This window comes from Ursus maritimus, unplaced genomic scaffold (genome assembly GCF_017311325.1).
Source record: "Ursus maritimus isolate PB19 unplaced genomic scaffold, ASM1731132v1 scaffold_3, whole genome shotgun sequence".
NCBI classification, from domain to species: domain Eukaryota; kingdom Metazoa; phylum Chordata; class Mammalia; order Carnivora; family Ursidae; genus Ursus; species Ursus maritimus.
Window position 1 is genome coordinate 102656756 of NW_024425563.1, and position 12781 is coordinate 102669536.

The following is a 12781-nucleotide window of genomic DNA, read 5'->3' on the forward strand; positions in this document are numbered from 1 at the left end:
GCCAGGAATATCTAGGGGTGAATATAATTGATCTCTGAATTTAGGAATTAAAGTAACCCCACCATCACTGTTGCACACAAGGAGAGGCAGCGAGCATGAACATTCTCTCAACACGTGTAATTCTCTGCCAGACCTGTAATTAAATGGCAAGTCCTCATATGGCCACCTCATTCTCCATTGTCAGCCAGACCTTGTGAGTCCTAAAGAAGCCTGGCTGTGAGTCGCACAATCCACAGTGTGTTAGAGGCAGCACAGGAAGGTTGAATGAGCCATTGAACACAGGAGTCCTTAGAGCAGGACTGGCCGACAGCGGGAGCGTGGAGACCCGTAGGGGCTGGTGGGACAGTCGTGGCCACCAGAGTCAGCAATGGATGGTTTCCTTGCAAGCAACAAGGGACTCCCAGTGGAGTGGAGCACAGGGGGATGGGGAAGGGCGGGGCTTGACTGCATCTCCTAGAACCCCGGGGGGGAGGAAAGGATAGGACTTTATCCTGAGCAATGAGATTTTCAGTGATTATACTTCAAAGCCAAGATAAAGTCTGGAAGATAGGTACCAAAATTGCTCTGCAAATTCTAGAGGGAGAATTACAACAGATAAATGGGCTTTAGGGTGGAGATGGCATTTGAGATGGAAATTTAGGAGTGGATATAAATTAATAAAGGGGCTCAGAGTGTGGAAAAGGCCATTTGAGACTGATGTAGCAATAGGACACAGATCAAAGCATTTGGTTCAAGTAAGCACAGGGGAAGAAAAGCAGTTTATCTGATAAAAGTTATTACAGTATTCCCTCTGACGTAATATAACACAGCCATTAAAAATCATGTTCGTGAATAGTTTTAATAATATGAGGAATGTTCACAGCAGAATAAGTAAAAAAAAAAAAAAAAAAACATATCTGGTGTGACCTAACCACGGAGGGTAGCTGGAAGGAACACTTCTCAAAATATCCTATAGTGGAAACTCTGGTCATTTTGGTCCCTTTATTCTACTTTTCATGATTCTCAAATGAACACCTCTAACTCTTTTTAATAAAAACAATCTATGTACACCATTTCTTTAAAATAGACAACAGAGCTGCTACCAGGTGAGGACAATCGAAAGCTGTCAAGTTTTAGTCAGGGGAACGCACTGACGGGAGCCGGGCAGAGGCGGCCCTGGCGTCAGCAGGTGATCCCACTGCCAAGGAAGGATGGTTAACAGTTAGGCTAAGTCCAAGTGGGAAATCACAAGGAGAGTGCAAGTCCAGTGAGGGCGGCAACAGCCATGAGGACGCCATCGTCTTCTCCGGCCACCGTAACCCCAAACCCCGCCGTAGTTACTGGTACCCAGCAGGCCTCCATTAACGTTGAATGAATGAACGACGGCATGGCAGTGATGGTCTCAGGGCTACAATTCCCGTCCCACTCTCCTCTGCCTGTGAAACCCTAGCTATTCTGACTTCAACATATGTGAATGGAATAAACATCTCCCTTATCTCTACAGTTTGTAATGGAATAGGAATTGGTGAATTTAAAGACACACTTTCCATTAATGCTACAAATATTAAACACTTCAAAAATTGCACCTCAATCAGTGGAGATCTTCATATCCTGCCGGTAGCATTTAGAGGGTGAGTAACAGATCAAGTTACTGGTGCAGAGAAACACAAAATCCACTTTGTTCACTGGTGACATTGTTAATAATCATTTCGTTACTTGTTTCAGTGACTCCTTCACACGTACTCTACCTCTGGATCCAAAGGAACTGGATATTCTAAAAACTGTAAAGGAAATAACAGGTGTGTGCAGCTAATGTATCCCATGAACATGAACAGAAATGGGTGTTTTAGAGAGAGAACTGGTAGCTGTATTTTCTTCTCTCTCAGCGTCATAAAACATTTCTTCTGAACTTCTACCATTAATGACTAATGACTTCTTTGATGGTTTTCATGATCACAGTTTCCCCTGCGTGTGAGGGGTGAACACTTTAATCAAAGACTTGAGTCATTCCTGATGTTGTGTGAACATGTCTAACCCTCGTTTCCTCGGCCCTGGCCGGCCGTCCTGACGACGCAGTGACTTTTGAGGGTGGAGGGAAAAGAGGGGTAGAACGCTGAGGGAACAACACAGGCTCTCAAGCCCACAGACTGCACCTCACGTCCCTGCCCGGCCACCAGCAGGCATTTGTCCAATGCCTGCCATCAGAGCTCCCCTGCCTTCATCCCTAAAAAGGGAGTAATTAGACCTAAATAACAAGACTGTTTTGAGGATTGGAATTAAGTAAGGAAAATATGTGAATCTCCTTTGTGTGATAACAGCTCAGACATGGCAGCTGCCATCAGGAGCAGAAGCAGGATGGGTCCTCAGATACGGACCCCAGCCTGGCTGTCAGGGCCGTGGCACCACGGGATGGCCTGTCAGGGGGAGATGACTGGCAGGAGAGATGCAGCGAGGGATGGGAATTCTATAGGAGAGGCAGATGCTCGCTGTACAATTGTGCCTTGGCTTCTATCTACACATGGGTATATACTCAGTGAAGATAACAAAAAGAATTAAATCAAATCTTCACCTCTCCTGCTCATATTAAAGTCTCTTGAGAATCCTAAAATGTCTCAAAAAAAGACATTTCTAAGTGGTGGGTGTCGGAGCCTCTCTTTTGCCTTTCTAGGGTTTTTGCTGATTCAGGCCTGGCCCGAAAACAGGACTGACCTCCATGCTTTCGAGAACCTAGAAATCATACGTGGAAGAACAAAGCAACAGTAAGTTGACCCTACCCAGAGCCTGGTACATTATTTGTTTATCTATTTTCAAAATAAGACCCAATGAAGAGTTTGAAAGTAGACTTATACAGCTGTTACGAAGATGCTCCAGAGAGCTGTCAGGTATCCTCCAGCCAGCTCCCACCACTGTTAACCTCTCACCTACACGTGGTACGAGTACGAAATGAAGAAATTAACATTGGTGCAGTACTGACTCCAGCACCAGACATCACTCAGACTTCAGCAGTTTGCCTGTGAACACCATGTTGCACCTGGCTGTTCTGTCTTCTCAGTCCCTTCCAATCTACAGCAGTCCCTGCGTCTACTCTTACCGTCTAGAGCCTTGACAATTTTAGAAAGCACTGGTCAAGCGCTCTGTAGGGTGGCTGATGTCTTCTCATGATTCGATTGAGGTTGTGTATTTTTGGCAAGAAGAGCACTGAGATGACATGTCCGTCATATCAGAGGGAGCTCAGAGACTTTTTAACATTAAATATTTTGTTCAGGATTTCCACTTCTCCAACTCTGACAGCGAAATACTCACATGTAAGCATCTTTAATATAGTAAGAGTAATAATGAGTTTTGTGATGGGGAAGAGTATGAGAATCTCTTTGGCAAACCTGCCTTAGAAATGGTCTGATGCGGAGAAATGTTACCTATTAATTGACCCCTAAAACAACTACCTGATATCATTCAATATTAAAGAAAACGGAATAAGTACACATGAAATATATATTACTTTTTAAAAACCATCTTGGCTGTGCACCCCTGATACTAACCACACAGTGAACATTGCTTCCCAGGAAAATCCTGTTGTTCTGAGTTCTCAAAAATACTTCTTTTGCCCAAAACTCATGCAGAGATAAGAGATTTAGATCAATTTTCTTGGGTGACTGGCACGTACCCCTTGGCTTAGTTTTAGGAATTTAAACAGAAGTAGGATTACTTTTTTTACTTTTCACATTTAATGAGGAGTCTGGTGGTACAGACCCACTGGCTGCAGGTGTGGCTCACCAGAGCAGGTGACTCCAGCGTTGTCCCGTGTCTGGGCTTCTGTGGGCACAGGTTGAGAGAGAATTTCTAAACACTAGTGCTGCAGGTCTCCTACACAGGGCTGCTTGCTTTCCTCAGGAGCCAGGTTGTGGGAAGGGAGGAGGACAGGGTCAGGAGACAAAGAGAAACAAGGGGAGGAGGAATCTCCACATCAAACTTCTGTCATCTCACGCCTGATGTCTCCTCATGTGGCTCTATCTCAGCTGGTCCCTTCCCTGTCCTGGTGTCCAGTGAACTTCCTGAAACACAGATCTCTTTCCTGTGGTTTCCATTATTTGCAGACAACAGCCAGGCTCAGGGTGTCCAAGGTCTTCTGTGCTCTGGCCTTTCCCATCCTCCCCAGATGCCTCCCCAAGCCTTCCCGCTTCCAGGTTTCTGCTCCAGCAGAAGCTCCTGGTCTTCAGCACCTATCGGCTGCATTCTTGCCTTCCTGCTCTTCTGGTGGTTCAGGACTTCCCTCCCTTCAGTGTGAATTACTTTCATCCAGTCACTGTTGGTAGCTATTGATAGCCTTACAGAGTTCTAGCACAGAGCTGGGTGGTTCAAATGTTTGTTTAGTAATTGGATGGATGGGTAAATGGATCAGTGCATCAGTGGATGGAAGGATAGGTGGATGAGTGGGAGGAATGGATGGGTGAACGAGAGGTGGAAGGATGCATGCATGCACAGATAAGTAGATGGACAAGTGCATGGATAAAGGGGTGAGTGGATGGATGGATAGATGAATGAGTGGGTGGATGGAAAAAATTAACCTGTAATTTTTTTGAAGTATATTTGGATATTTGAGAAGTTAGAACATGCTTTCAATTCCCAGGCCAAAAAAAAAAAAAAAAGCAGTAAATATAGTAACGACATTAACATTTATTCAGCCCCCTGTATGCCACTGGAGTTAAAAATACTAAATGAACAAGGAACTAGCTTTTCCCAGGAGGAGCTTTAAGAAAGATCTCTTGTAATTTTCAAAAGTTGCAATAAAGACTTTCTACAATATGACTTATAATCACTGGGAGGCAGTTTGTAGTAAGCATAAGGTGGTCCAGAAAATAAAAATAAAGTTTTTATTGATATAATTTTTTCATAATTTCTCACAATGTTATGTTTCTTCTCCACTGTAGTGGTCAGTTTTCTCTTGCGGTCGTCGGCCTGGACATAACATCCTTGGGATTACGCTCCCTCAAGGAGATAAGTGATGGAGACGTGATCATCTCAGGAAACCAAAAATTGTGTTATGCAAATACAATAAACTGGAAAAAACTATTTGGGACTTCAAGTCAGAAAACCAAAATCATAAACAACAAAGATGAAAAAGGCTGCAGTGAGTAATCACTCTGGCTGATTGTGGAGGTGGTCACTTGGGTCGTTTAATTTAATTTAGAATATTCCCAAACATTTCAATTACATTTTTCATTCCTGAAGAAGGAGATTAAAAGAAAACTGTATATTCCTAATTGTGAAGTTATTGTGTGAAGTTCCTTGGAATCATTTCCAGATCATTCACATTTCACAGGATGAATTTGCCCTGAGGTTTTAGCTATCGATTATTTGTAATTTACAGAACTAAATTTTGTATTAATTATTTTACCTTTTAGCTGTAGGTTTCTCCCTGCTCACTTCAGCCTCTGATGACTACAGCTAGCAACACACACGCATGCACACGCGCACACGTATGCACACACATGCAAGCACACACATACACATGCACACATATGCACACGCTCGTGCACAAATGCAGATAGAATTTCACACGACATTGCCTAGTCTGATTGTGGAGTCACGGGTAGCTTTTGAAGCTGAGGCATGCACGCTGCCTGGTCACTGGGAGAAGATCTGAGTTCACGCCCCGACTCTAGCCTTCCTAGCTTCTAGACCTTGATCGGTTTACTTAGTTTCTTTAGGCTTGGGCTTCTTCAGTGACTCTCACTGCTAGTGAGAAATTGAAATGAAATTTTATATGTAAAACTCTTGGCATGGTGCCCAGCACGTGGCAAGGAACCACAAACCCCTGTGTTTCCATCAGCTGTGACCTTCATCAGCAGAAGGCTACCCAGGGCCCGTCCGGGAACGCTTGACTCCCAGTGGGGAAAACGAACTTGCAGTTGGCCTCTGGAGGCCAATCTGATGTCACTGCTTCTTCTAGTCCCTCCCCCACCACCGCACGTCCCTGCAGCTCAGGGTCACAGAGAACCCAGCCCCTCGTTTGCAGGTGCCGTCTCACTTAGCCCTCTAGTCACTGTGCTGTAGCTGACCCCTGGGGCTCGCTCTGTCTCCTCAGAGGCCATAGGCCACGTCTGCCATCCATTATGTTCATCCGAGGGCTGCTGGGGCCCAGAGCCGAAAGACTGCGTGTCCTGCCGCAACGTCAGCCGGGGCAAGGAATGTGTGGAGAAGTGCAATGTTCTGCAGGGGTAAGGTTATTTTTTAACCCCTTTGTTTTGATAAAAGATAAGGCCAGTTTTTTTATCAGTTTACAGTTATTCACATTGATCCTATTGCGTTTTTGTTTATTTGTTGACAACTGTTAATCAGAAAAGGAAATGAACAAACCCTATTCATTACTTAATCCAGTCCACCAATTTATTGAGTCTCTGTTTTGGAAATCTGTGATATTTTTCTAAGCCACACAGAGTTCCCAAGATAAATGGAAAAGTCCTAAGTGGTTCATGGGGCCAAGACCACAGTCATTTAGACTTTTCTTTGCAATACACTGTCCCTGGTATGTCAAAATAGATTACTATAAATTACATTTCCCGGTTAATTTTTGCTTTATGTTCAAGAAATATTGAACCGTGCATATAAATTTAAATGTAACCATGGACAAAGAAGTAAACAACCATATAACCATTGTTGAATTTATTTGCAATCAATAGAAAGTATAGTCTGTTGATTCTCTGGGAATGTTGATATTGACATAAAGCTTTGAATGTGCTCAAATAATGACTAAAAATAAATCAATACGAAAGGAAAATTGAAAGAGAGAGGCAAGCCTTTTTTTTTTTTTTTTAATTTAAAGAAAAGGGGAAATTCTGTGAGAGAGAAGGAGCCATAGGACTTATAGGTGGCTATAGGAAACCTTCCTTCTTGTTTCACTCTCAGGCTTGGACCACAGCCCGGGTCCAGAAATATGCAGGAGCGGGATCAGAAGACCAAGTACAATTCTGTAGGAACCCGTTAGCAGATAATAACCTAACAGAGTACTTTGTATCATTGACAGTGTTGTTTCAACAAGTAAGAAATATTAGTGCAATCCTTCCTGCTGCAAAGAGACATGAGTCTCATGGTTTCCACATCTTTTAAAGAGAGAAGGAATTGGGGCACCTGGGGGGGGGGGCTCAGTCACTTGAGCGTCTGCCTCCAGCTCAGGCCATGATCTCAGGGTCCTAGAATCGAGCCCCACATCAGGCTCCCTGGTCATCAGGAGTCTGCTTCTCCCTCTGCCCCTCCCCCACTCGTGCTCTCGCAAATAAATAAATAAAATCTTTAAAAAAAGAGAGAGAGAAGGGATTAAAATAACCCTGTTGGTGGTAGTTTCTGTTAAGGACGCTGGTGTCTGGCAGCACTTCTCCCACAGGCGTTTAACTCAGAGAAGGGAAGGAAAAAAACAGTTGGGCGTATTTGGTTTAATTGACGACGTAAGGGAGGGCTTATGGAACATGTTGTGGGGTGTAAACACTCCTTGTTCACTGGAGTGAAGACCTGTAGTTAATTACCAGGCAGCTTTCAGCCTTAATAGCTGTCACAACTGTTCTGTCTTTTCAATCAAACATCGTCTTCTTGCTTAACGTTGACCTAGACATCTTCGAGGAATAGCAGAACTCTTACAAGCAAAATTCTTCACACCTGTGTTCGATACTTGCTGGTTTTATTAATAACCATTGAGTACGTTTTAACATCTCTCCTTCCTTTTCCTGTGCATTAATCTTCAGTTAATTATTTCTTTCCAGCTTAATTTAAATATCCACGAATCTGGTATTGGGGGAGAGGTCACCTCTTAAGGACTATTACTTTTTTCATTCATTGGCCTGTTTGCCTAATAGACAAAAACTGTGCCTTGTAGAAAAATGCAGGGAAGATGTTTGGATGATAAATGAAATTTTGTATTTGTTCAGGGAGAGGATGACCAAGGATTCAGTTAATACAATCAGTTTATGACATTACAGTATAGTCCTAGATTCCCAACTGTTACATGTTGACCTAAAATTTTTTTGCATTTCTGAGAAAGGGGATTTGTGTCCCCTGAAATTTCAGACAGATTAACTCAGACGGTTGTAACCACCCAGCCTTTTGAAGCACGATCGCTAGAGACGGTACTGATCAGTTTCCTTTCTTCTCTCAGGGAGCCAAGGGAGTTTGTGGAGAATTCCGAGTGCATACAGTGCCATCCGGAATGCCTGCCCCAAGCCATGAATGTAACCTGCACAGGACGGGTGAGGAGCACATTTGATGTGATTCACTCATATGTCCTAGGAAGAAGGCTTCCCTGCAGCAGAACCCCACGATGAGCCAACATCACTCTATAGCCACCAAAGGCAGCCATCCAAGCCCAGACAAGCGGCCTTGCGACCTCACAGCTGCATCAAAGAGGCTGTGGTCAAATGGACGTAATCACACAACCCACCCTGGGAAGCACGCATCTTCAGTCCAACACCCCTAACAAGTTTAATAACATTCTACTCTGTCACCAAAAGGAGGCCTGGGGGAGACCGGGTCCACGGTCAGCCAGTTCTCACTATTCCGGACATCTGTCATCATTGCTTCCTCATTTCAATCAGACATCATCAATTCTTATTTAGCATTAGTGCACAATTATTCAAAGCATTTTTAAAGAAACACCTAGCAGAACTTTTCAAAATTCATTTTTCTATCTACCTGATATTTTAAAGAGTTTAAGTGAGAATTCAGGTCCCCCTCACACCAATGTCCTAATTATAGTTCATTCTCAGTATTATTTATAAGGACTTCTGTGTGCATTTGAGCTTCCACAGCCATACCTAAATTGACTCATTGAAAACGTTTTTCAGAAGTTCTGTCTGAATTGGGCAGAAGGCTGTGTTTTGAGGTAGAGGCTGCCAGCGTGGCAGGTTACAAAGTAAACCATCGGTCTACAAGTTCATCTGGTGTTAGGGTGAATTTTCATCATCGAAATAAGTCAGTTGGTGACCCCAACTTAGTCGTCTCATTCTGGTGCTGAGAACACTCAGTGTTTGGACAGAACGGAGACATCAGGGAACTTCACCAACAGGCACACCCCTCCCGACCAGTTTTACTTCAGTCCCTCTGTGAAGTGTGTGGATACAACCAGAGCAGTCCCAGCGCCTTCAGTTCTGAGTTGTTCAAGGACACTCTGAGTGTGGCAGAGTCAGCACAGTGCACGGTTCACTGTGCACCTGCCTTGTCCCTAGAGAAACATGCTCGTAGGCTTTTCAGATTTGCCTCAGCAAGGCTGGCTTTCCACAGAGCTTTCCTGTAAGTTCAAAGGTGTTAGGCAAGAAAGTCCATCTGAGCAATAAAGATGTAAATTTACTCATAGGCTAATTAGATTGTTTTGACAGAGAAGGATGCCCATAATCTGTTAAGTAAAATGTAAGGAAGGATTTGGTATAGTTTTATATTAGATGCCTTTAAAGTTGGGAAGACTTTGTAGTAAGCTGTTAACAGTCGTATCAAGCGACGGCAATCCCAGACAAGCTTGTTTTCCTGCGTGAAGAACTTCTATTACCATTTGACTGTTTTCACAAAAAGTATTTAAGTAACAAGTTACTTCCATTTTGAAAGAGAAGGAAACGTGTGTGAAGGTCTTTCTCCGTCTTGGTGCAGGGACCGGACAGCTGCGTCAAGTGTGCTCACTACATCGATGGCCCTCACTGCGTCAAGACCTGCCCGGCTGGCATCATGGGCGAGAACAATACCCTGGTCTGGAAGTTCGCGGATGCCAATCGCGTGTGCCACCTGTGCCATTCCAACTGTACCTACGGGTGAGTGGAAGTTCTTTCTGTCTGCTGAAGACGCGGGACAAGACGTCTCCTGTTCTAATTATATGTAAGCCAAAAAGAAGGAGTCAGGTGGAGGACCGGGAATCACTGTTCTGATGAAATTAGATGCTACTGTGAGATGACCTTTTACTTCATGTTCAGCCACCATTTCTGCAAATCAGTCTTCCCAAGGGCCACTTCATCTCGCGACTCGATCCCACTCTCTCCCAGCACCTGGCCTGTCGCTGTCCTTGTCAGTGCCCTCTTCAGACGTGAGTGGCTTTCCTTCCGTCTGAGCTGCTCAGGTAGCCCCCCCACCCAGGAACCCCCCACAGTTGTCCTGCAGCACCTTCAGAGGCTGCTAAACCCCGCCGGTGGTCCCAGAATTTATGACTTCAGTTTACACTCACTGTGCATAGTGTTGCCTTTTGGGGACCGCCAGGCACTGTGGGGGAGAAAAAGCGAGGGAGCAAAGAGATTTCGAGCGGGGTGTGAGTTCATCAGTGGTCATTCATTAGTGATGCCTTTCGTCTTTGATTTTTGGTTCTCCTAGGAGATTATAGAGTGTGAAATAGTGAGGCCTCCTGTGCGTCCCATGGCCTGAAACAGCCTCTGTGTGTGTGTGTGTGTGTGTGTGTGTGTGTGTGTGTGAGAGAGAGAGAGAGAGAGAGAGAGAGAGAGATGTAGGAAGGAAGGCCCAAAGGCACTGGGGGGAAAGGAGCAGGACACCGTGGAAATGGGGGAGCAGACCCTCCCCTCTGATGGAAGTGTACAGATCCCAGCCCTTGACTGAGATAGAAAATGGGGTGCTCAAAGGCGCCCCCACCCTGTTCACAGATTTGAAGTGTAGTTCTTCATCCTTTCCCAGGCCCCCACCTCCTTTTTCTTTTTTTTTTTTTTTTAAGATTTTATTTATTTATGTGACAGAGATAGACAGCCAGCGAGAGAGGGAACACAAGCAGGGGAGTGGGAGAGGAAGAAGCAGGCTCACAGCGGAGGAGCCTGATGTGGGGCTCGATCCCAGAACGCCAGGATCACGCCCTGAGCCGAAGGCAGATGCTTAACGACTGAGCCACCCACGTGCCCCCCCACCTCCTTTTTTAAATTGAAGTCTAGCTGACACACAATGTGATATTCGTCTTAGGTATGATTCGACAATACCAGATGTTATGCGGTGCTCACCATGAAAAGTGTGGTCACCACCTGTCCCTGTACAGAATTATTCCATTATTGACTCTATTTTCTATGCTGTGCTCCTTATCCCCGTGACTTATTTATTTTACCACTGGAAGCGTGTACCTCTTCACTCCTTCACCCGTTCCGTGCGTCCCCACTCCTTCCCTCTGCTAACCACTGGTTTGTTCTCTGTATTATGAGTCTATTTCTGTCATTTGTTTGTTCATTGGTTTTGTTTTCTTAGATCCTATATATAGACGAAATCTTACGGTACTTGTCCTGCCTGACTCAGCATCATGCTCTGTAGGTCCATCCATGCACAACAGCATGAGTTGTCTTTTCCGTTTAATGAGAATATTTTGCTTTCCTACTGGTGTTTGTATTGGCAAATGCTGCTGTTCTTCAAAGCCAGGGTATTCTGCCTTTTTACATCATCCTGTAATCAAAAGAAGGGATGGTGGCCTCCCCCACTAGAATGGGAACCCAGCTGCTCAGGAGTCATTGAAGACCAGTGCTGTCTGTGGTGTATGCAGCACATTTCGGTCATGGGGGAGGGGATGAAGCCAGCCCCCCCCTTGCTCCTGGCTTTCTGGGTCTGAAATCATCACTGCCATTTCCCTGCTGCTGAGACTTGTCTCACTCCTCGGTTCCTCCCCACCTGCTCCTTAATCAGTATGGCTCTAGTCCTGGGTCCTCTACGCTCTGGCCCGTACTGACGTCCTGGAGCCAGATATGAGACAGCTGTACTGTATCACAGATGCTCTTGAAAGCTTTTCAGTAACAAAGGCAGAAACTGTCCACTTTGCTCGATGCTAGAACTGTCCCTGTCACAGAGTACACACTCAAAAATCCTTGCTGAGAGAATGAACAAATGAATAAATGCAATGTAAATAAATGATTAACCAGTGCCACAAAATTGGGACTCATGCGATTTTCATGATTGGAGAGTAATTTAAACATGTTGCCTTAGGACTTAATAAAAACTCTATAAGGGGCACCTGGGTGGCTCAGTCAGGTAAGCATCTGCCTTAGGCTCGCGTCATGACCCCAGAGTCCTGGGATGGAGCCCCATGTGCTTCTCCCTCTCCCTCTGCCCACCGCCCCCCCCTCCCGCTCATGCGCGCGTGCTCTCTCTCTCCAAGCTCTCTCTCAAATAAGCAAATAAAATCTAGGAAAAAAACATCTCAAACTACTGAAGAAGTAGAATGATTAAAATGTGTGTCTTTCTCTCAATTCCTACAGCTGTGCTGGGCCAGGTCTTGAAGGCTGTGCGACAAACGGGTACGTGTTATAGTCATGTCCACTGGACCTTCTCAGAAATGACCCAACACCCTATGGGCAGAGATACTTTCCCGCATTTCTGATAGCCCTGTACATTGACAGGCTCTCCCCTGCGGACAGGGCCAGCATAGCACCCCCAGCACAGACCACCCTGCCGATTGCACCCCCGCTCCCCTGCCTACCTTGTTGGTGTGCTTCGGTGGGCTGGGGGGAGGCAGGGTGTGAGCACTGGGACCTGCTCTGTGTGGCGCTAGAACTCCGTGCCCAGTGCCTCTCTTTACACGGAGCCTGTCTCCGCCGTCTTTGGTTACACGAGTTTTGTTGGAGCCTTCTACTAGCTTCTCTTCTTTTCATCCTTGCTGACCCAGTGGGTCCCATCTCAGAGCTTCAGGTTTGATGACAGAGCTCCAGCTTGGGGGGATTTTCTCCCCTGACTAACCATTTCCAAATAATGACTTCCTTTAGCATTTCCATGCTGATTAATTCGCCATCATTACTTGAAATGCTGCACTAAGAAAGGCAGAATTGGGAATTCCTGGTCAGACTCATCAGGAAAGAGTGTG

General features: G+C 45.2%; 1 protein-coding gene across 1 annotated transcript in view; it reads left to right on the plus strand.

The window, feature by feature from the left end:
- The window catches only part of EGFR (epidermal growth factor receptor), a 202758-nt gene that overhangs the window by 157890 nt on the left and 32087 nt on the right, over positions 1–12781 (plus strand). Inside the window, exons 9-16 of the mRNA XM_040644520.1 lie at positions 1484–1610; positions 1705–1778; positions 2648–2738; positions 4908–5107; positions 6065–6197; positions 8126–8216; positions 9607–9764; positions 12180–12218. Of these exons, the coding sequence (XP_040500454.1) occupies positions 1484–1610; positions 1705–1778; positions 2648–2738; positions 4908–5107; positions 6065–6197; positions 8126–8216; positions 9607–9764; positions 12180–12218 (913 nt within the window). The remainder of the gene's footprint in view (positions 1–1483; positions 1611–1704; positions 1779–2647; positions 2739–4907; positions 5108–6064; positions 6198–8125; positions 8217–9606; positions 9765–12179; positions 12219–12781) is intronic.